The following is a 25,458-nucleotide window of genomic DNA, read 5'->3' on the forward strand; positions in this document are numbered from 1 at the left end:
AAAAGTTATACCCATAATTATATTTCTTGTAATACCCGTAATGATATTTCTTGTAAAAACAAAAAAACAAACCAACATTCAAAGCTGTTCCAAGATGTTGGAAATTGGACATTAAAAAAAATGTTTTTATTGTTTTTGTTCAGAGGTTGATTACTTAGCATTGTCAATGCATTAAAATATGTACATGTACCGGTACCTGTGCTGTACTCGAGTATATGACAAAAGTCTACGATACTTAAAAATGAGATTGATTTTGTAATTTGTTATGATAGTGTACTTTTTTTTTTCATTTTAGTTTTTGTGTTTTGTTAGTTATTGTGAAAATGAAATTTTAGGAGAATAAAGGTATGAAAATTGATACAATTATTTCTTTTATTTTATGCCTTTGATGCATTACTGTGTGGTTAGATGTACAATAGATACCATTTAAGTTTTGTGTGATTTAATTAATTTTTTAAAGGTGCTTGAACTACATTTTTGGATACTTTCAAATATTTTAACATTGCTTAAATAGTTAACTACTGCATAAAATGCTAATCGCTATACAGTTGAACTTCATTATCTCGAAGTCGATGGGACTATTTAAAAATTTCGAGGTATTGAGGGTAAGATACTTAAAAATAAAAGGTTGGGACTTACAAATCACTTTGACATATCCATTGTAAATGAGATTTCAGTGTTTGAAATATCGAAGTTCAACTGTATATTGTTTTAAAGCATTCATAAGCTACATGCATTCTCTATCCAGTTCTAGAAGCTTTTAATAACACCAAAATATACTGGCAAGGAAATATTTAATACATTACAACATGCCTCAATTTTTAAGGACAATTTGTGGCAATAACATTTCAAACCAGTGACTGAGCAGAAAATGCATTTTATAATACATGTACTTGATTATTGAAAAAAACATGAAAACCTCGATTTTTAATTTTTATTTCTTCAAATTTAATATACAAGCATGTTCTAGATAATATTTTTTTTTACAAAATGCAATGAACTGCCTTTCCCATAAATAATCTATATTTCCAGTCCATGTAAAAAATCTTACTCAAATAAGAAGTGATTGGACAGGAAAGAAAAGGAATTCCCAGATTTTGTTTACATTTACATGTATTTTAACTGGTTGATTATTTTTCTGTTCCATCTATTGAATTTAAGATACCTGGGTAATTCTTTTCATAAAATACTGAATATCATTGAGTGAGGTATCTCTATGCAGTGAACACAAACAGGTATTTTTAATTACTTGGGTATTTTGATACAGATCTCTAGGAAGTTGAGATATTCTGGAAAAGCTTTTAAACGAATAGTAAACTAGTAATAAATGCAAAATGATCTGAATACATGTTTAAGATTTTCTGGCAAAACTAGTTAAAGAATAAACTGGTATTGAATGACAAATGAATTTAGCCAAACAAAACAAAAATTATAAAAATCACAACTCTCTCTCTTAATTTTTTTTTTCTCTCTCTCAGGAAATCAGAAATGCCTTCACATGTGAAGCACCAAATTTATCACAGAGCCTATCACTGCAGTGTTTTCATATTACCATAAACTACAATGAAAACATGTTTATATTTTATATTATGGGCAAACATTTCTACATCTACTTTTTTAAATTATAAAATGATTACATTTTAATCACTCCACAGAATAAATAAGGAATATAGAAGCTTTCCATTTTCACACTCACACTATTTTCTCCTTTTCATTTACAAAAAAATTATCAAATTAATTTCAAATAAATATACACAGTGTACATACATGTAAATGCTAGATAGGAAGAAAATAATAACAACCCAAACATTTGAACTATATTAAGCACCTAAACTAATATGAAGAGAGAAAAAAGGTTACAATCAATCCTTTATGAAGTACATCTGTACTGGAAGTACATGTAATTAAGGGTTATTTCAACTGAGTACAAATCAAAACAAAGCAACCCAGCTGTATATCACATGGAACTATTAAAACAATTGAAACAACCCACAAAACTTATGATCAACTCTGTCCATGATTACATGTAAATCCTGATTGTGTTAACAAAACAGATCTTAAAGCATCTGATGCACATGGTAATAAATACGGTTTCTTATACACCATAGAAATCTGAGACACGAGTCCCGATAAAATTGTTCTAAAACAAAACATCAATTCCCTGACTTTCACGTATACTAGTACTGTTTAATATTTAACTAACACTCCGACAGCTGTTTCCTTCTTCCAATCCCCCCACACCATCACAGGTTCCTTATCGAATTTCTGCATTATGATGTACACTGCCCATACAGTTTGGCACTCAAACTATATCCCACCCCTGTCTTTAGCACAATCAGTCCTTCGTAGTTGTTGGGTTCTGAGGGTCGGAATTCCACTGGCAGCATCAGGTACTTCTTGGCTCTGTGAATCAATCAAGAGCTTATTAAATCTAGTTGGTTTATAAGAATCATATAATGTCAAGTGTCTTCTTAACTTTAATTACGAATAAAATTTAAAGATACATGCACAATGTACATATAACAGCATGTTAAATCAACAAAATACTTGTATGTCATTTATATATAGTTCAAGAGACACATAAAACTGAAGAAAAAAAAACCAATCAAATATAATCTTCGAAACTTACTTCACTTCAAATCTCATGTGCTTCACATAAAACGGAGGCTGGGGTGGAATCACTTCAATCTACATGACAAAATACAAACACAAGTGACCAAGTAAAATCTCATCTGAGGTAAATGTCTAGTAGTAGCCCAGAATTCTATTTCAGTGGTTACTATAAAAGCAGATAAAAATGATAATTGTACTTCCTATGTATTCTATCAGTAATGAATTATATATCAATGTGCAATACAAAGAGACACCGAATGCGACAACTGTGGCCTTACCGGTTGAGGAGATGAGCAGTTGTTGGCGATCTGAAGCTTCACCATCTGTGACTGTCCCACTGAACAAGGTAGAAATCTCAGCTCCTCATTTTTCAGTAGGACTTGCCGTTCATCTTTACTCCTACAGATAAAACATATTTTCTGATAAAAGTCAATCTTAGACAATGGATCATAGAGCAATCAATGTCTTGGTCTCTTTTATTTATCTTTGTCCTTTATAATCTAAAATTCTTACAAAAGTTAGTTAAATGGGCATGGCCACTATTTGAGCTAAAAAAAAAAAATCAAATATACATACTGAATAATAGCATGACAAGAAATACAAAAGTGATTACTTTTTAAGTGTTTTGGCTCCTGTATCTTGTAAGTTTGCTGCAGTGTTATCTCTGTAACTGGACATTTGACTTCCCACCAAGTCATCATTTGCAATGCTCTACAAACATAATAACAGGCAAATGTATTTCTTATACTAATGTCAAATTTTTCAAAACACATACCTGTATGCACTTATTATCGATAAATTGCTCAAGTACCCATTCATCAGGCATTAATTGAATTAGGCCTTATCAAAAGAAAATAAAGCGAGTTACCTCCCCTGCCAGCTGAAGTCGGACAGGTTTATCTTTTGTGCCTTGTATATCCCAGTGCTGTGTGAACGTTCCTTTAGACCTTGGCATGAACTCAACATTAACCTAAAACAAAAACTTTTTCTTCAGTCTCTCAAAAACTGCAATTTTGCGATATGAAAAAACTGTCAATGTTGGTTGTTATTAAAGTTCTACATTATATTTAAACTGAATGCGTCATTTGACGACATAACCTTTGACCTTTGACATGCGACTACCTGAGTACTCTTCCCTGGCGGCAAACTCCCCGACTTGATGGTGAAGTCAAAAACTTTATACATGACTCGGAATACATCCTTAGTACTGTCTGCACCCTGCTCAAAGTTAGTGACAGTACATACATGTAGTACACAGATTACAGACTGGCCTCAATAAGCAAGTGAACTCTTGTGATGGTTTAATAAAAGTGAGAAGTGTACTTTAAACGGCAAAATCAGGTGTTATGTGTCTATAATGTATTGTATATCTGAAGAAAAAAGCGAAGTACAAAATGTACTTGTGTATTATGAAAAATCAATAAATTTGTAGTGATTTATGCCTAGATTTTTAAAGCAAAAGGCAAAAAAAAAATGGTCATTTACATCTACTGTATATCAATTTAACATAATATTATAAACGATATATTTGTGAATACTGTGAAAAGAAAAAAAGTTGTGTGAAAGTGAAATCTGTAAATTATTAAGCTATGAGTTGAAAACTTGATTAAAACTTTGATTAATGAGGTAGAAAAAAATGTCTGTTTATACCTTGACATATGGTGGAGCAAAGGAGGAGACAATCCACTGCATAGATTTGTCTGAAGTGTTGGTCAGCTCAAACGAAGTCTCTGCAATGTTCAAACAAAGAACAATAGATCAATAGTAGTTCTCTCAATGCTATGTGCATGAAGCATCATATTTCTTCTACATGTCATTTATACTGGATCTATTAAATCTTGTTTCTATTGCTTTTGTTTCTTAATAGTTAACAGATGACCTACATATATCATGCTACATGTACATGCATAAATCTAGTACTTCCCTAAGATATGCTAAATTATACAAAACTTATACTTCAATATCAATTAATTGCCATATTTCATGAAATATTTTCTTTTACACACACACACACAAACAGACCTAACCTCAGATGTGCGTTTCACTAAATCTTTAATTTTTATCATTCTCCAGCATCAGACAAAGAAACACTTCTTTACCTGATTGTTCCCCTACTTTGGTGACCGGGAACTCTATCTTGTGGGCGGATGCCTGCATCATGCTCCCCACACTGGACTCGTAGGGCAGACTGATGGTGGGACCAGTGGGGTGTTTAAACACAGGGACAAGACTCTGGGTCAGGACGGGCTGGCTGTCACCCAATTCTGTCCGGATCTGGACTTGCACTTTCTGAAAAATCCAAGTCACACCAAATATTTCATTCTGTGAAATACTGACAGATTTAATATCAATCAATATGCCAAATTTACTAATAGTTGAATTAGTAACAGAACTGACCTTGGTTTTTGGTCCATTTGTAATGTGGACACATCCACTCCACGGCAGGTCCTGGATGATCTTGTACACAGTGGGACTTGGGCTAATACATACTGTCACTGTGTCTCTGTGACGGAAATAAATCAGCTGGTTCATTAGCTTCCATAGGTACACATTTACGATATAATTAATGAATAATGATTATATACATGTACTTATACTTACTTGGGTCCTACTACTCCACCCTCTGGGGTCAACTTCAATTTCTGACCGGGCCACGTCAACTCATATCTATAGAATAACATAACATTTTAAAACATTTATTTCAAAGCACCAACAATGAACATTTTTCATCATCTCTTGCAATGTCTTAGTTACAGTTTATCTGATAAAAGTGCAAGTACTTACGACATGGTTCTGCTCTGAAAATTGCTGATTTGAAACTTAAGTATTGGTAACTTCTCATCTTCTACAATAAATTGACATTCAAGATGTTATCTCACCAGAAATTCTTCAAATTTCAACAAAGTATCCTACATGCATCCTACATGCATATCACTAGCATGTAACAAACATTCTGAAGACCTACGTTGACTGGAGACCCTGAAGATGAGCTGGGTGGGTTTCACTGACCAGTCCTTATCTTCCTCCTCTGGTACAAACAAGGGGGAGTCGTGGAGGGGGGTGGTGTTACTTCTGGGGGATATACACCTATTTAAACACAAATTCATTCAGTTTCTCTTGATAAGAAAAAGATTATTGAACTCAAAATCAGTTAACACCTTCCAGAAGTCAGGAATTATTTTCAGTTTTCTCACCGATTTTGCTTTAAGCCTGAATTCATTATTTAAACATGTACCTATTTGCTGTAACCTTGTTTTACTGTTTATACATGCCTTTGCATACTGTTTTATACAAATAGGGACCCAATTGTTTGTAACATCACCTGTTTGAATCTTTGGACGGTATTCCTGTGAGACTAGCGCTGGTCCTCCACCCCCTCTCCTTAGTGAGAGGGGACTTCCCAGAGTGGTGTATCTGGGGGGTCTTGGTCAGGGAAAACTCTGAGGGGGACCCCACCAGGGCTATATAAAGTCTGGACATGGTGGTGAAAAAGGTGTCAATCAAAGAGTTCCCATTCACTTCAGATGGAACTGAAACACAAAAGGAAATTTGTAATCACCATTTATTTGATGATAATTAAAAATTTCACAAATGAGATGCATGTGTTATATATCTGAATTTAGTCAAAGATAACAAAGTTGGTGAGGATCTTGGGAATTTACCTGTAGATTCTGGCACCAAGTCTTCATCAGGTAAGTTGCGGTTAAGATTCAGAGACAGAGACAATGGATCTATAGAGGAGCTGGGTTTGTATGGCTTCGTGGAGGAACTCATGGCCCTGAGGGGAAAATTTCAGGAAATTACAACAGCATCAATCAAAACTCTGACTTAACATTCCAGAAAATCAGGTGTATATTAATACACCATACAGTGTATTTAATCTAGAATGTACCAGTAATGTAAAGTTACAGAGTTACTAATAGAACATAAAAATAACCAAGTCCCACCTTCTGTATCTTTGTCTGGAAATTTCATCTCCATAAAAGGCTACAACTGTAGACACAATCTGTTTGCTGGTGGCACACAGTGAAGTTTCTCGGTCAGACGGGTTCAAAACAATTATCACAGACTGGGGAAAAACCAAATGGTATTAAAACTGTGTCAAAAATCTCATAGATGTACATGTACCTTGTCATTTACATTTTCTTACATATGAATCAAAACTTTATAACTGACTTATGCCAGTACATGTATGTATTTACCTTAGTACCCTCTGGTTCAAGTACAAATTCACTGGGTTCCACCAAGACTCTCCCAGATATATTATCCTTCCTACAGTGGGAACCTACACACAGAAATGAATGTATGCTTTTTTATAGTTTTCAATTGCAATTCTCATGAAATGAGAAAAGTGGTCATACTTTGATCTCACCTATACAAACACTTATTTTAACAATAGATCATCAAGTTTAATCATATCAACTCCACTTTACTCACCTGCATAAGCCATGAGTTTGACAAACACAGGTCGAGATCCAACATTTCGGACAATGACTTTCTCTCCCGTTTCCTGTCCAAGGGAAATATCCCCCATGTCGAGACAGTAGCGGTTCATGTCTGCTATACTAGCTCCCTCTACCACCAGCTTACCAACTCCACCATAACCAGACACAGGAATCTGTTGTAAAAACACATCGGTCAGTTTCTTACATGTAAATATCAAAATATACAAGTACATGCATTCATTTATCCTGTGGATAAAAGAGGTTGAATGCAAAAAAAATTACCCATTAGATCTAACCTAAAATTTTAATTATGATTTTTAGCCATTAACTATTATATTATTTGTCAAAAAAAAGGCCCAAAATTTTAAGTTTGAAATTTGAGTATATTCCTATATCTATATTAATACAGAGCTCTTTTTTCTTGGAGATGAATATAGTCCTAAAATGACCACAACCATCCAGCCCTCTTAATCAAAACCCAATGAAGAATTTCAATTATGACAAATACAGCTGTGTGTATCTTTCATCCATACTTCATGTACATGAGTACACATACAATTTCATAAAACTTGACAAGTACCGGTAAATGTTTACATGTATATTTTTTTATTTTCCTCTAAGGGACAACATGTATGAAATGTACATGTATATAAATATGTAAAATGCACTTACTGAGAACTTGTATGCAGTGTCATAGGGTTTATTTTCCTCTATGGGACTACATGTATGAAATGTACATGTATACAAATATGTACAATGCACTTACTGAGAACTTGTATGCAGTGTCATAAGGTTTGATGACAACTTTCCCAGAATTCAGTGTGGGTGAGATCGGGGAGTATGTCACATAAACAGGGTAGGTCTCCAATGGCTGAATGATCACGTCTCGTATCTCTGTTAGATTGTTAGACTGAAGGGCCGACGTTCTCATCTGGAAATGTAGAAAGACGTATAGTTACACACAAGAGCATTGAACTTCAATAAAAGCACCAAAGTTTGATAAACAAAACAATTTTAGAGAACTGAGAAATCTCTTACCTTAAAGACATGTGAATCGTCACGGACCTCCAGCTTCAACTTCAAAGGGTACTGCGTTTGATTTTTTAACCTGAACTTCTTCTCCCTATAATGGTGACACAATAAATCATAAAACAATAACATCAATAAATTCATTTTGTCTCATAACACTTTAAATGTATGACAATGAACTACTTTTACTACTCACAATGTTTTCCCTGTCCCCACACCTCCAAAATAGATGAAGCACCTGTCACTGAGGACTATGGGGGTGGACTGTCTCTTGGCTTTCTCTGACACCACACTGCCCAGTACTGGCAGCTCGTATAACGGACCATCTGGCTCTACATTCATCAACAGCACACTGGAAGTACCACAAAATTATATACATGTACAACTCTAGTATATCAAACATGATAAAAGTACAGTACTATATGATTTTTTATTGTTTTGTTAATATCTATTTACTTAATTTTCTACTGTTGATCAAAACCTTACCAGGTACCCAAAACATAATTTTTTTCAAAACTTCTGACGTATATTTCAAAGCATTTAAACACAATTGAAATTTTTTAATCATCCTTCATACATGTAATTTCAATGAAATTTTTTTTTCAAATACCCTACCTCTCTAGAGACTTCTTCCCTGATTCCATGGGAAAGAACTCCACCATGATCTCATTCTCCTGTCCCGGTGGAATTGTGATCTGTTTTGGACGGACTTGGAAGACATCTTCATGGTCAGGAATACTGAGAGAAATTTTGAGGTCTATGTTCCCAAAGTTCTTCAGGGCAATGGAGTCCCTGGCTGCCTGTCGGACTGTAGACTCCAACTTGACCATTTCCAGGTACTTGGGGATGTGTAGTCGAGCCACGCCCACGATAGCTTGCAGGTCGATCGTTCTGAGGGGTGGGATGTTGGCAGTGGGCGTGTCTACGTCAATGTCGATCCTTGCTGTCATTTCATCAGGTGGATTCTGAGCCAAAGCTGTTTATGTGGAGGAAAAAAATCAATGCTACAGCATGGTATAATTTACTTGTATATTCATGTGTACCTGGTAAACATACAGATTTAGTATTAATCATTTACATGTGAATACATGTGAGACAATCAATGATTTTTTTAGGGTCCATACATGCAATATATAGAGCTGTCCAAAAAGAAACAATAAAACCTGCAAGATATTCCACGATAATACATATACATTAAATACACTTACTATAATTAAAAACATCCAAGTTACAGACACCCTTTGAGTTAAATAGGAGATTATTTTCTTAATGTTGGAAGGGGGCATTAAAATAAAATGAGACAATTCAGATTTACCTCTGTCAATCCTCTTGTCTGGGGGTCGACACCACACCCTAACCTCCATTTCACTAATCCCAGAATCCTTTGCTGATCGTCCTGGGATACAGAGTGTGACTACCGTCTTCCCCAGGGCTGGGGATTGGGGGCGACTGCTGCGTGATATAATGGAGATGTCCCCCAGGGCCGAGTTCTGTCCATTACGATCAAAGGAAAAGCAGTGCCAGGGTATGTTGTTCTGCAAGAAAAAAAGGACGGAAGATCAGTAATTTTCATTAAGACAACCAAAGAGGCAATTCAAGATGCAACACAGAGTAGTAATGTAGACTTTATTTTATCTACTAAAATAATGTTAGACAGGGTGTTATTAGTCAAAATATTTGATGAATCAAGGTTTGTTAAGTTGTGATTTGTTTAGATTGTAAAAAAAAAATTAAGGAGATCTACAAACATACTGTATATCAGGGTACTGTCATTTTAAAGTTTTAAATTTTCACAATTGTCCTGAAAATGTTTTTAATCTTTTTTTTTTTTTTTAAAGCGTTCACGAAATATTCAGAAAATTGTCTCTTTTAAAGAATATAGTGACTGTTAAATCTCTTCAGACCACATCTTGTTGAATGTGAATGACAGCAAAAAGATTTGAAAGAAATCAATCTGGGCAAAACAAAAATCGAATATCATCCATATTTGCAACATTACAATGAACATTGTGGGCAATATCTGCAGAGTTTAGAATAATATACATGTATGCCCCCGATATTATCATGATTACACACAATTATTTTAATTAAATCTTGATTTTTAAATATAGGAATATGTTGCATATTTTTCTTTTTTTTTGGCAATTATCTTTTTGAATTTTATCATACAAGTTGCTGTTTTTGTTGAAAGGGTGGGTTGTGTTCATTAATAAAAAGCAAGGCTAAAAACAGGATTTCACACACAGAATTGCTGATATACAGTATCATGATGGAAAAATTTCAAAAGTTTATAAGTAATTCATTACTCTATGACGACAGCAGGAATATGTTTGACAGAACATCTAGAAAACTGTGTTACATAAAAATAGAGCATTTACTTAAAATTCATCAAAGAATCTTAAATAACAAACATTTTTTTTAAAAATTGCAAAGCTTGTAAAAGCAATTATGAAAAATCTTGAAATCAAATACATATTAGATATTCCGATATACAAGTATCATTGAAATATCACACAATTATATGACAAGGAGAGGGAGGTATGTAAGGCAGTATATAGATACGATGAGTGCACAGTAATGAGAGGTGCAGCACCCAATACAGATACCTACAACGCCCAGGTTCTTAGTCTGAAATCAGCAGCAATGTTTACATGTAAACAAAGAATTACATACAGGTAATAATATGCTGAACCAGGTATTATAGTCAAAGTTAAAAGACTTTTTGGAAAAGAACAGCATGCAGAACAACAAGTTACAATACAGTTTTAGATTAAAGTATTTTAGAAGATGCGATGTACATTTACAGTTAAGTAATAAAATAAGAATCCAATATATTTCTGTTCAGCTGACTGTACACAAAGCTGTACATTTACGTGTTTAAAAAAAAATTATAATTAGTCTTGTTATCTTTATTATTATTTAAAGACTATGGAAAATAAATTTTAATTTGTTAAAAATAAGAATAAAACAAGTAAATTCATATGGCTTAAAATTTACTAAAGTACTATGTAAATGGATTTTTATTTGTAATTTTTCACCTGAACTAAAAGTATAATTTCAAAGCAAATGTAAGATTTCATACATGGAAGTGTAGTTTGAATTAATAAATTTACATGCATGTAGCAATAAATCATATTTGATTATGTTGTAAACTAGAACTGTCCTAATGGGACTAATACCCCCGCTAGGCTAATTTCAAATGGGACAAATAATTGAATTGAATAATAATTAAGGTTTGGAACACATACAAAAAAAAAATTCTAGAATTGTAAAAAAAAAAAAAAATAGTTAACAAAGAAAAATTAAAATCAAAATTGTCAGAAATTCACTGTAAATACATATCTATAACAGTAATACATTTACAAATGTATGTATTTGATGATATATTTTTTTAATTTAATTGATTTAAAGAAAAACCAACAAATTGACAATAACCCCTCCCTTTGCAGTGAATAGAAATACCGGTAGCCAAGCAATGCTCTTCTGTTGATAAAACTTTCAATATCTTTCTAATAAGAGTCTTGACAGATGCAATTAGTTGTTTCAAATTTTCCTCACTTTCTCCTATGGCACATTTGAACTCCATATCAGAAAATTGATCCCATAGGACTATGATTTTCTTTGATGAGCTTGTTAAATTTAATAAACTCCCAAAACATTACCATAATTACCATACTATGTAAAAATATGTAAAAAAGAAAATTTAATATTACAAACAATTTTAAAATTGCCAAAACACTACAATCATATCAGTAATTTTGAATTTCATTTAAATTAATGCCCAATAGGGTCACTTCATCAAATTACTTGACAAATAAATTTAAACAACCTCTAAAAATAGTTTAACTTCTTTATTAATAATTATGTTATTTATTTCCTTATAATGATAGACCTTTTGGTTTACATGAAACAGTTTTAAAATAGCCCCAAAACCATCACCCATTTTACAGATTATCAATTTCCCTTAAACACATGCTCCATCTGAGCCATGGCTCAGATAATGGCTCCCTTGGGACAAATGAATTCAGCCACACTTGTCTTTGATGTTCTCATTAGCTCCTAAGAATTTATCATTGACAAACAAAAACTTTGCATTGTCTGTTGATAGAATACTTATAAAAAATAATTTTTTTTTTATTAATTAAGACATAAAGACAAAAAACTCCATCTGGATGTATTTATATAAATATATTTTAGAGTGTTTTCTATTAATTAATTAATAAAATCTGTAAGGATTACCTCCCTTACTTTTCAACATTAGTGTACAATATATAGAATAAGGAAAATGAATACTGTCATAAAATCATTAAATCTTGTCTGATCTTAAAAAAAATTGCAGGTGCACATCTTCAGATGGTGTTCAACATATGTACAAATTTTCAAACTGTTACATGCAGTAATAAAAAATTCTATAGGGGGGACAAAGTTGCGTCTACAGACAGATGGACAGACAGACAGACGGACAGGGTGAAACCAATATACCCCCCTAAACTTCGTTTGCGGGGGTATAAAAAGTTGACAGAAATTCTGCAGTTTGTGATATCATGCAAACAAATATACATAGATAATACATCATCGTTTGACATCATACAAAATTAACATGTCCTATACATAGGACAATTCCTATAACAATTCCTAACTACCTTTGTAATGCCCATAAGCAAAAAGTTTCTGCAACACTTACACAAGATATGGAGAGCCTGAGGGGGAGGGAGGCCTGTCCATAGTTGACAATCCCCAGGGTCAGGGACTTACAGCTCCCCCACGTCACCTGTCCAAAGTTCAGCACCCGGTTCTCCAGACCAAAGCCATGAACCTACATGTATGAAAATGTAAAGCTGTGAACTTAAATCAGTCTCATATTACCCCCATTTTCATATCAAAAAATTTACTTAGCAGTCACCACTTAATGCAAAAATTACAAACATTTTTATTGTTTGCCATAAAATTGACACAGCTGATAATCAGTTATGATTGTACTAATTTCTCTCATAGTGTTTTTGTTTTTTAAACATTTGGTTCAGTACTGATATCGTAGCCCCTGACCTCAATTTTGGGCTTTTCGGCTATGGCTTGCACCGTGATTATGGTAGGGTAGGACATGGAGCCTGAGGCCCGGTCCTGGGTAAACCTGTGGGAGTGGATCAACAACTCGGCCACATACGCTCCAGCCAACTTAGGAATGAAGATCACCTGCAATTGGCACATTTACAGAAAATTTAAACATTACAGAATACAGAATACTATCCTGGGTCTCTATTGTACAATACAGCAGAATACATGTATCATCATATGGCACTAATGCACAATGTACAAGCAAAATACTTTTATTATTAGCTGCCAAAGCATTTTATACTATCATTTTATGTTGAAAATTGGACTGAGATTTTATAGTTATTTAGAACCATCATTCTGGTCCAATGAATGCTGTTACACACCTCAATTTTCTCCATAGTGTTTGGTTCTACTATGACCTTCTGCTTCATTTCAAATGGTACTGCCACACTGGTTCCAGCCGGCTGTCCGTCGAGTAAAAGCTGCCGCACCTGAAGAATGCACTCCAGCCAGCGATTGGTCGGATTGGTCAGGGGGAGGGTGGTCTTCACCGAGATTCCAATGCAACACACTTCAGGGAAGGTCAGAATTTCTGGGGCTTTAATGGCTGCTAAGCCTGTATATTCTGGTGTGGGAATTTTAGCTGAAAAAAACCCCCCCCATATAAAATCAGTGCACTGAACATTTCTACCTAAATAGTCTACACACTGATTCATACATAAACTGTAATTTAATAATGCATTTAGATTTAAATGCTACCTTCAAATCTCACCCTAGATTTTTTTTACCTGGTTTGAAATTTCCATCCAAGGTGGATTTTTCTGCATCCATGACAGACATCACAGAATGATCCAACTCATAAAACTGTGTCTCGGACAGATTAGCGTCCCTCTGAAATGGAGTACTGTGGTATGCAGGTGGCTGTCTGAACATGCTGATGTCGTCTGCTAGCCTCTTCCCATCAGTCATTGGTTCCGACAGGATCCGACGATGACGAGACTGGTCGGGTGTAATTAGACTATGTTGGCTGAGGTCCGCCATGCTGTGGTCTTGGATGTTGGTTTGCGAGTGGGACAGTTTCTTACTCATTGTCGAGTCATGAGTGGGAAGTTGATGATGATCCTGCTTCAGTGTGAACACATCACCCTGAGACTGAGAAAACTGCTTGGATGACAAGATCTGTCTGGTGGCTGGTGGTGGTAAGTACTGCTGGGCAAAGCTGCTCTTCATCAGAGATTGTTTCGTCAGCAGCATGGGTGGATCTGATGTTTTGTGGTGTGGGACCAGATTGTGATGAAAACTTGGCACAGGTGGAGGAGGCATCAAGTCCCTATCTTCTTTGGCCTTTTTATCATGGGCTATGTTCTCTTTATTGTGTGCATCTTGAGAATATTCGTTGTCTTGAACTTCATACTTTTTACTGGCCTGAGAATTCCTACCGCTGTTGTAATTTCCATTCCGATTAAAGCCTTGTTCACTGTAATCAATGTCATAGTCATGCTTTGAATGGTAATCACTCACACTTCGTTCCCTGCTCCTTTGTTCATTAGAACCCCTACTAATTCTCTGACCATTTCCCATACTGTCCAGATCCCTATCAATGAGATTAAATCCTCTGGAATCTGCCAGCTGGATATCCTCCGTTCCGACCAGATCCTCTCTGGACATCCCCATGTTGATCTGATGTGGATAGTCTGCTTTCAGACTGTAGTCTGTACCATCCGGAATGTGGTGTCCAGTCAAGTCTCCATGGTCATTGCCATGTGGAGACCGGATCCGGCTCTCTCTGGATTCTTTATTACTTCCAGTACTACTGTGTCTGGACCTCTCCGGACTATCAGAAGCATTGACAGCTGCACTGGATGCATAGCGTACATTTTCCTGTGAACTTCTCTGGCTTCCACCGCGACTACGAGGTGAAGCCATGCTGCCTCTAGATACCTGGCCACTATGGACATACATCTGTGAAGAATTTCCAGCTTGACCTCTTCTACCTGAAGGATCATTAGAATGAATGGACTCTCTTTCACTGCCATCCGCATTGTCACTTTGGCAGGATGTTTTTAACATTACGTCTGAAGGAGTCACATTATCACTTCTGTTAATAGGGGACAGTGAAACGTCCGATTCTTCCCCATCTGGCCGCGTTTTGTGGAGAATGTTCTTCAGCTCCTTGTCTTCCTTTGATCCTTTGGAGCTGAAGGAGGCCGAATTCTGGCTTCTGTCTTGTTCTGGTACATCCTGTGATTTCCTTGGAGACGGTCCTTTGACCTTATTCATCACATCAGACCCTCTTCTGATGGGAAGTTTGGTTGATTTTGCCACCGGATGACGGAGAGATCTGGAAGACTTCTGTGACAGAGCCATGACCATTTTAGACAGCTCAGCGGGTTTGGTGTCTTTGGGCACTGACTGAAGCAGTGAATGCAGCAGAGTGATGCTTAGGGAATCTGCAAAGAGTTAACAAATGCTTAGTGACAATACTCAGTAATAGTTCTTTTTTTTGTGTTTGCCCAATCTGAAATAGGTTAGTAAAACTATATTATACTGCCTTTAAAAATATTACAAGATAAGACATAATTGGAAACAAAATTATAGACAATTTATACTCCATGCACTCCCATTCTTGCATGAAAACACTGTGATACACCATCACTATAATGATTTACCATCAGACTCCCTCAGAGATTCTTGGAGCTTAGACAGCTCTGCTGATAGCTCCATTACAGGGGTCTTGCTTCTCTTGGGCTGGGGCTGTGACTCTGGACTGTCCCTATACCCCATGGACTGAAGATGGGACCCCTGACTCTCCTGGTATGCAGGGGACTCTTCCAGATCAGCCAGGGTCACTGCCTCATCCTGTAGGGTCCTGTCCTCCAGTCTGTCTTCTGTAGATATAGAAAAAACATTGATTTCCAGGAAAACAAGTAGAGTGATTTTGACATGACCATGGACACTGTGCTGTCTTTTGTTTAGACAACATTTTGATGAAGGTCTGCATGTTTCATTGTCAGACATTCAAACATTTGGCTTTTAAAAATCAACATTTGTAAGACTCTATGCCAAGCCTCCATGATATGTGTAGATTTTAATTAAGACCAGTATCAATTTCAACCTGTTATCTTGGTTTGATGTCAGGTCAATGAGCTATCAGGGATTTCCCTCTCCATTGAACCCCATTGTATATCAAAAACAACACACAACAGTTAAAATCAAATATCTTTTCAAAACACCCACCATCCTCATTGCCCACTCCCTCGGTCCTGCACTTGGAGGCTTGGAGACTCCTGTCAGGCTCAAACTCCCTGACGGATGTTTCAATGAGGGCCATCGGCTTCCTATTCTGGGGAGGGGTTTTGATGTGCATACCAAACTCAGGCTGCAAATATGAATTTTTATAGGGTATTTATTTTCTTCTTATACTGATTCAATTTTCAACTATTGTTGTCAGGCACTGATAAAAATTTCTGATACTACATTACAAACTTGACTTTTGAAATAAAACTCTGGCACATGCATCTTCATGTATAACTGAATTACAGTATAATGTTTTGAAAGTAATTAAATGTATTAAATGTTTCTTTAAAAAACTCACTCTCTCCTGAGATCCATCACCTCCCAATGATCCGAGGGCACCTGACCCACTCTTCATAAAGGTTCCAATAGAAATCCTCAGGTCCTCAACGTCTGGTTTGAGGAAGGAGGGACAGGAGATGGACATTTTACTGGAGTAGCCCCAAGAGTCGGGGGAACCCACAGGGGTGACTATCTTGACATCCTGAATAAAAATCAATCATTGTAAGCAGATATGTGAATGATGATTAAAAGAATTTACATCACACATGCTTAATCAAAATATGGAAAATGACCAAGGAAAATTTTCATTATTTAATGTTGATATACTTGCACAGTATAAATATACCTCTCTGAATACATTATCTTTCTCAAACTGTTCTTCATCTTCATCAAGCATTGCTTTGGCCTCATCTACAATTAATCTCTCTTATCATTACTTTTGCAGCATTAATAGCAATTAAGGGTTTTTTAAAAATCAATTTTTCCCTACACATAATTGAATGATATATGATGATATTCTTCTTTCCATCAAACATGAACATGAATCTTGGTCCCTCTAAGGAAGTTTATTATTTGGTAAAAAAATGGTTAAAAAATGATTCAAATAAATGCACAATATTATATGAGAGTCAATAGTACCAGCAGGTTTAAAATCATCAGCCATGGTAACATCAAAGTCCAGACTTCCCTTAACGAACTGTTCCTGCAGCTTGGCATGCTGGGTAGGAGCCATGTCGGTGAAATCTGTCTGGTAGGCTAGGTCTGTCACCATCTCGCCTGAGTCATCCTTGTACACAACAGGACGATCTGTTGTGATAACAAAATCAATTACATGCAAAAACCCTTTCAATATGATCATACTGTTATAAAATACAGCAATACATATACATGTAAAATCAATTTTCTAATTCAATGGTTTTCTAATGTAATGGTCATCACAGCAACTAAATTCAAAGCCATTTTCGTGATTTGATAGCTTAATCAACAGGCATAAAAGTCAGAAGTCTCAACCCCTTTTAAGTTACCTTGACTTTTGGACAGTCTGGGTGAGACATCAGCTTTCATTGGCTGTGATATTGAGAGTTCTGGGAAACTCCTTCTGACAGCTTGGGGGTCTCCCCCATAGTACTGACTCAGTCGTGGCTCAGCAAACACAGAGTCTGCAGATCTCCTCGACCGACTGGGATACTCACTCTGTAACAAAAAGATGTGCATTAAACACTTGCACAAGCTCTCAGAATAAGGATTTACATGTTTTGGGTTTTGATAAGACTTACAGTAAAAAGTAAATCAAAGGAAACCAACATCCAGTGTACATGTAATTTGAAACATTATTGTGTTTACCAGTGTAAGGTTTCCTATGGCAGAAACTAGCAGGTGAAAATTACAAAAGGCTTAAAAAATGCAATTCCATTGAATATTTAGTTGGTTGTTTGTTGTACTTTGTATGTGTAATATACACAATTTAAAAACATATCAATCTCATCATTTCAAAAGAAACAGCTGGGAGAGTGTACAAATCTTTTTCCTTCTTTTTCAATTTTAAACCCAGATGTAGACCTACCCCTTCCATGTCTCTGTAAGACTGTTTTTTCTGTTGTGTAGATTTACTGGACTCGTGGCTGACCCTTGGGCTTACTCCTGACTGAGAGCTGAGTCTCTGGCTTGCCTGAGACTGGCCACTGTTGCGGGTTCTGGCACTCATTGGGCTCGAGTTGAGCTGTAACCACTGGTTGGCCTGTCCAGGCAATTCTGGGATATCAGATTCTTTGTTCAACCCAAAAGATCCGAAAGATGACTCTAGTCCATCAAACGGATTGTCCCCTGCCTTTTGAAACAATGTGCGTTTGTAAGATATGGTGAAAATAATGATGATGATGATGATTGATTAATGATTAAATAGTTAACATATAAAACAAAATTCTCAATACTCCTCAAATAAAGCCTGAAGCCAGTGATGTGTGCTTGCATTACAAAATAAACATGAGCAACATTTGTATGAAGTATTGGCTTCTTTTTCAAATACAAAAATATATATTGGGCTTGCAATAGTGTCTTTACCTGCATGTCATTGATGTTGCAGCCAGAAGCTTCAAGCCTGTCCCCTGGGGAATCAAACACCTCTATGGTCTCTGGGTAGGCCACCTCCCCAAACATGTCATCTGAAGTGTCCATCCTCTGTCCCGGGGGAAGCATGGAAGCTTCCGGATAGGAGGGCTTGAAATACATTGAGTTCAACTGGGAGGGCATGTCATCTTGGTAGTCTTCTCCATTTTCCTCCTTCAAAACATAATGGCATTTACATTATATAATACTGTGCTTTCATTAATATTCGTGTGCATCAATTTTTGTGGATTTAATGAAAATCACAGTTTCAAGGATACGTAAATTCGTGGCCCATGATCCTATGAATCCAAAATGTTAGTAGAAATTGCACTTCAATGAACATTTATTTTCATGGATAAACTTAACAACGAAATCCACCAAAATCAGTATTCAACGAATATTAATAAAACCACTGTATAAATAAAGCAAGTAAAAATTGCATCATTCTGTTTTTCATATTGCTGCAATTCCAATTAATATCACATTCAAAAATTGCAAATTTCATGTACTGTATCCATTCTCAAACATTAATGTGATATATAATAGATATTGCCGAGATACAATACAGAAAAGAAAATTTGCTGTACCTGATGATACCAAATACAACATAAAGATAGAGCTGTACAATTAAATATGTACACATGTACATATGAAGGGGTGAGGACCATTGTTGAGTTACCTGGGGGTCATGATATCGGTTAGGACCCTTCTCTGTCAGTAAATCATCCCCCATGGGCTTTACTCTTTGCTCCTGAAATCCAAAAACTTGTGTTAAAGACAGTCTACACGATTCAAAAAAATTGTACTTGTATGCATGTACATGAACATTTTTGAAACATCATTCAACAGTTGAACCACAATGCATTTTATAGCCTATCAAATGCATAGGTACCTCTGAATTCACTTCTGAATTCCTGGTTTTGTGGGTTGGCGATTTAAAACTCTCTTTAAAGGTAGTCAGGAATTCCTTTGCTGGTGAGTTCTTTGATTGTGAAGGAAGGATCTTCTCCCTGCAATTCAAAAGATTTATTTTCTAGAGATACTGCACTACTGATGAAAATAATGACTAAAAGTACAAAGAAAAGGTATAACAAAACGTAGGATACAAATACAAATATATAAGTAGTGCTTACTCATCTTCAGAGTCATCATCCTTCCTTGGTGAACTTTTGACCCCCGTTCTGTCAGGGGAGCTAACTACGTCCCCTTCAGCAGAGTACCTCATGGACATGGACACATTATCAGTACTTCCGTTCATTGTCCCTTCATCATTCATCTTATACCTTTGAGCACTCATTTGTGAGACATTCTTTGGTGTGTTGACTTCAAGGTCTGCACTTTGACCTGCCCCAGAGCCTCTCTTTGAAATACTTTTGTCCACATCTACAGACTGGTCAAATACCTATTTCAAAAGGAATTAAAAATAAGTGTAAAATCACTTTCTGTTCTTTTATACAGTGAAGAGGTAATACTAAATACTGTTAATCAATTTTTTAATCAGTCTCAGCTATATGAAAATAATTACAACTCAAGTGTAATAAGGCTTGATCACGAAAAATGGTCATCGCGAACTAGTTTATCTAGTATGTTTAATCATGACATAAAGTCAGAGTGAATAAAAGTTGGTTTATGACAAAAGAAAAAAACCCTCACAGCAGTTTAATAAAATATGATCAGACAATATACTTGACCTCACTGTCCATTCTAACAGCTGCTAGGGTGGGAAATTGGGCCCTGGTTCTTGCTGACAGAGGCTGACTTACATCTTCTGAACTCCCCATCTCTAAAAATAACATTTAACATGAAGCATTAGAGAATAATCTCCATATTCCCATTTCACTGAATTCAACTATAAAATGGTAATTGACATTCTGTTAACCAATTTTAATTTGCCTGAGACACAAATGTTATTGTGGTTGAAATAACCTTCTTCAAATGAATTTTTTTGACTGCAAACCAGTCTGGTTATGTCTTTTACATTTATTTACATTTATCAATAAAAATTGGTCTTTTTTTATCAGTTCAATAAAATGAGGTACAAATACATCATGAAATAAAGTTGTCTAACTTTAGACATTCAGTTATAGGTTCTCAATACACTTAAGCTGGTTTACAATACACTATCATATGCAATTTAAATTTCAGATTCAATCAAACATAAAAAGATAATATGAAGTAAAAAAGCTTTACTCTAGAGTAAAATAAGTTCACCTTTAATTTGATGATCCTGCTTACCATCAAAGAGTGTGACTTTGCTGAGACTGGGAAATCTGCGCTGGGAATTTCTAGTCATTTCCTGTACGATTGAGGTCTCCTGTTCACCAGAAGTCTCTCCTTCTTCTGCTGTAATGAACTGAGAGAAGGTGGAGCCTGACTTCAAATAAACCGAATTCCAAATGTCATCACCTGCAAGATAGAGCAAATCAAATATTTGAAAAGGTAAGTATAAGATCAGTGTACATCCTCGTATCACGCTAATACAGTAAAATTGATAGCGATATTATTTTGTTTCCAAATAATCAAATTCTCAGAAAGAACTTAAGTATATGCATTTACCTATCTTTTTTTTTTCCACACATTTTAATCTTTTCTAACCAAAAAAAAAAAAAACCAGATGATTTTTTTAAATCATCAGTGCATGCCACAGAATTTAGAATCAGACATTAAAACAACAAACCTGCAGTATTATCACTGGTTGTATGGAGCTTCATTTCGGACAAGTCTGGATTAGGTATCCCTGCATACTCCAGAGCACTCTCATTAGCTGTCATCTCCAGATCAAAGTCCTCATCCAGTTGGTCCAATTCTCCCTCCTGGAACTGGATATCTGGAACTGTGACGTCTCCCTCCTCCTCTGTAAGGATTCCTGGAACATGTCCCGATGTCATGTTGGAAAACAAAGCTTGCTTGAAGTCCCCCTGAAAATGTTGACCAATAATATTCACAACATTTTAATTGCATTGTAAGAATAAACCATGCAAATGGTCTTTAATAAGTGTATTTCCTGTATCAATTTCTCTCTAGCTTAATGAAATGAAAAAATTTCATATATTCTTGTCTTGTGATGTTCCGAGTTGTTGATATTACAACATACAGTAGGCAAAACAGATTTTAAACTTGATTAAAGTTTAATTTTATTGTATGGGAGGAGTGTTGTGAGTTTTGTATTCTTTGTAGATATTTTACTCCCATGATCCACAAGAATTTAAAGTATTCTTTTTTCTCATATTTGATGTAGTAAACTATTACAAATCTTACAGGGGGTTCTCTTGTTTTTGGAGAGGATGGTCTCTTTTTCACTGTGGCAGCCTCTGAATCAAAAAACTTCTCTTCTGGCACTTGCAGAACACTGGCAGATAAATCTGAAGAGGAAATTATGTTAAAACTTAAAGAATACAGAATAAAGTCAAACATTTGTATAGCATGAATTGAACATGCTTCCGTATATACTACAAATACGGAAATTTGTATCTTGATACCAGAAAAAGAAATGCTGGTATCTGAAACATACCTCATATAGCTAAAATAGAAATTATTTATCTCAATCCATTCCATTTCATTTGCAAGTGATTTTCTTTATTTAGCATAATGTTGCCATTTTTGCAATAAGATACTAATTATTGAATGGACATTAAATCAAAATTAAATCTGTGTATATATAATACCACTCATTTCTTCCACTGGAATAAGACCCAGTGAGGAGTCCCTGCTTGATCCTTTGATTCCCATGGAAAACTCATCTCCAAATCTACAACAACATTTAGAACCATGTATTGATAGAACATGTTCTCTAAATATACATTAAAAAATTTGCTGTACCTATTGAATTGTGACAAACATACCTATCATATTCATTATCGTTTATCTGGCCCCTCTTTGGAGTATTAAAATCTAAGAATGACCCGTTTTTTTTCCATTTTTCTCTGTCTTGCCCACGGGTATTTGGTCTTTGTGGTCTACAAAAAATGAAATTATATGCACACTTTCTCCCATATAAAACTATTTTTAGAATTTACACTACAAATTAATGAATATTTTTAAAGAATAATATCTTAATCGGTTTTTTTCCAAATCATAATGCATGCATTTCTAAACACAGTGGAGCATCAAACAAAGAATAAGGAAATGTAAAACAAAAAGATTGGACTGTGAATTAAACTTTGAAGCCCTGGATTTCTTATCAGGTTTTCCATTACTGATCCATTATCCACAGTCAATATATATAACCAAACTTCCTTCTTTTCACAATTTTTGCCATGGAACCCAGAAGACACTTATGTTCATTTTGTCAGGGTTAATAATCATAGCACTGAAAATGTTGGTACATCACACAGCCCTAGCAAGTTCCCTTTAACTTCAAGTTTCCTCTAGATTTCTTACTCAACAATAAAGAACTGAACACTGAATAGTCATAGTGCTTGTAATTTTGTTTGCCAATTAAATGGATAATCCTCTAATTTAGTACACCAACACAATTCTCATAATTTAAATTTAGGATGTAGAAGATGTGAAAATGGATTAACAGCTGGCAAGTGACTGTGTTGATTTCTTTGTAACAGATGCATGTAGAAACGATGAAGCTGTAGAACAATTAGTCTATTATGAAAGTCCAATCAAAAAGCCATACACAATTTAAAAGCATGGGTCAACGCACAGCCTGTCTCCAGTTTCAACATTTACATGTTTACCAGAATCAAAGTTGGGTTTGCAAAGATCAGTGGATAATGGTTATGCCTGTCCACTTTTCTAAAGCGATGCATCAACATTTGAACTGGCTATCATTACAGACCAAAAGGTGTCAGTGGAAATGATTTCTTGACATCTCTACCTTGAGACCGTTGAAGCAGCCAGGGGTCCTCTGCTTTGGAAGAATGATGCATTTTCAATACTTTCTCTTAATCCATCATGAGCAATTGTTGAGTCTTCTTTAAAATCTAGAGATTCCCTTGAGTCTATTCCAGACATCTAGAAGATGACATTAATACTGTCAAACGTTGATAAAGCTTCTTCTTCTTTTTTTAAAATATATATCATTCTCTTAAAAACAGTGTTATAAATTAGCATTTTAAAATTGGACGATTTTGACATCTTTAATAATTAAAATTATCAAAATTATTCAAAAAAATTTGCATCGCTTCTTAAGTCAATTAAACTTGATTTTAAACCGGCGTGCTTCTATTACACTTTAATTAATACTTAAAACATTAATCCAACATTTTCAAACCGTGCTTCGAAAATATTTGGATGTTGTAAACAAACAACTTTGGTGATTAAAGCCAGTTTAATCTAATTATTTCCCTAACAAATTATCAAAGACTCTTCATATCAACCTGCCTTTTACAAAAGTTATCCGAAATATTTCTTTACAAGCACTCATTACGATAAGTGAGGCATTGTTTGCACGTAAATTCGCTCGTTTTCTCAGTTTCAAGCGAATCCGCCATTTCACACGTCCAGGATACACTGCTTTTCGTCCTTCTGATTGGATGATAATATATTCAACGAAGCGTAAAAATTATCAACAATTGATGGCGGGAAAGTCGTATTGACTTTCTGATAATCTGTCACTCCTGTTAGAACTAGTTTAAATATTTTCTTTTTATATCTTATCAATGTGCGTTTTGTCAATAAGATGATTACTTTAGTATATACGTCCCTGTTGATATATATTGATGTCTCTAAATCCTCTGTATAATCATTGAATGATATGAGAGAAAGAGAGAGAGATATTTTTTTTTTATTTTTACACATTTCAAATCATAAAATATAATTTTGGCAACATAAAATTTAGCCATACAAACCGATGACAGAAAATTTCCTTTGACTAATTGTACAAAACGTATTCCAACGATTAGAGGAATTCAGAATTTTATTTAATTCTATCACAGGGGCATCGTATCCGCTCTACACTCTATGACATATATATAAATAATACAATAATAATGTATTATTTATGTATACGAGCGGATACGATGCCCCTGTGATTCTATTCTCAGTTTTGATAATATGACAAACGTGTCACCGGAAAACTTTTTCAGCTAAAAACTGAAAAATCAATGACTTGAATCTGAAAATTTGCAATTGCAAATTTAAAGAAATTGTTTTCCTTCTGTAATAACATCTGCATGTTATATCAAGAATATGCATGTGTCTTGCAATGAATTACTTTAAAGGTATTCATGCTAATTAAGTTTGAAGGATTTCGTATAGACATAACTTCTTAGGTTAGCTTGCCCCTTACATCTGTTTGAATTTATTTTGTAGATGATTCGTTTTTGAAAACCGTTTTACATAATATGTACATGCATATATTTTTGTAGAAATACGTTCTGGAGAAGTTATACATTAAAGGGGCATATGGTCACGATTTTTGGGTCAAAAATTATTTGTCCAGTATCTTTTATTTACATTTTGAATTTTGAAGTGAAAATTCCGGTTTTAGGCCTAAAATAAAAGTGTTTAACGTTAGGAACTGTTTTTGTATGCATAACTGAAATGAATAGGATGATGGACAAATCAGCTTGAATTAGATTTTTTACTGGTATAGTAAATAAAAACAGGACACGAGCCTTGTTTACATGACAAAGAATTGTAAGTCTTGTATCTTGCTCATAACTCTATGCCTGACTCTCAA

At 35.1% G+C, this 25,458-nt stretch overlaps 1 protein-coding gene across 1 annotated transcript; it reads right to left on the reverse strand.

Annotated features, from left to right (window-relative positions):
* Positions 1–922: 922 nt before the first annotated feature.
* On the reverse strand, positions 923–24,294 carry LOC128187889 (centrosomal protein of 192 kDa-like). The gene is made up of 46 exons (XM_052858542.1): positions 24,159–24,294; positions 23,653–23,789; positions 22,667–22,780; positions 22,490–22,572; positions 22,083–22,186; positions 21,502–21,742; positions 21,036–21,230; positions 20,516–20,607; positions 19,958–20,226; positions 19,717–19,834; positions 19,504–19,575; positions 18,780–18,998; positions 18,283–18,546; positions 17,744–17,912; positions 17,358–17,525; positions 17,065–17,129; positions 16,738–16,920; positions 16,380–16,521; positions 15,812–16,030; positions 13,931–15,592; positions 13,526–13,785; positions 13,134–13,280; positions 12,772–12,903; positions 10,698–10,715; positions 9,403–9,622; positions 8,703–9,063; positions 8,284–8,439; positions 8,097–8,181; positions 7,825–7,989; positions 7,051–7,231; positions 6,816–6,898; positions 6,561–6,682; positions 6,276–6,391; positions 5,936–6,143; positions 5,579–5,700; positions 5,398–5,458; positions 5,215–5,280; positions 5,011–5,116; positions 4,713–4,902; positions 4,264–4,343; positions 3,736–3,831; positions 3,482–3,583; positions 3,227–3,324; positions 2,892–3,012; positions 2,630–2,688; positions 923–2,403 (listed from the first exon to the last, which is right to left on the reverse strand). Exons 2-46 carry the CDS (start codon positions 23,787–23,789, stop codon positions 2,271–2,273), a joined length of 8,004 nt encoding a protein of 2,667 aa, XP_052714502.1. The 5' UTR covers positions 24,159–24,294; the 3' UTR covers positions 923–2,270.
* Between the last annotated feature and the right edge of the window lie 1,164 nt (positions 24,295–25,458).

Source organism: Crassostrea angulata, chromosome 6, assembly GCF_025612915.1.
Source record: "Crassostrea angulata isolate pt1a10 chromosome 6, ASM2561291v2, whole genome shotgun sequence".
Classification (NCBI taxonomy): domain Eukaryota; kingdom Metazoa; phylum Mollusca; class Bivalvia; order Ostreida; family Ostreidae; genus Magallana; species Magallana angulata.

Coding starts and splice junctions, on each gene's coding strand:
- LOC128187889 (XM_052858542.1), bottom strand. CDS start 23,789: ATGTCTGGAATAGACTCAAGGGAATCTCTAGATTTTAAAGAAGACTCA. Junction 22,187..22,489: donor TCCAGTGGAAGAAATGAGTG/GTATTATATATA, acceptor TTTCCTCTTCAG/ATTTATCTGCCAGTGTTCTG. Junction 17,913..18,282: donor CTTACAGAGACATGGAAGGG/GTAGGTCTACAT, acceptor TTTTTGTTACAG/AGTGAGTATCCCAGTCGGTC.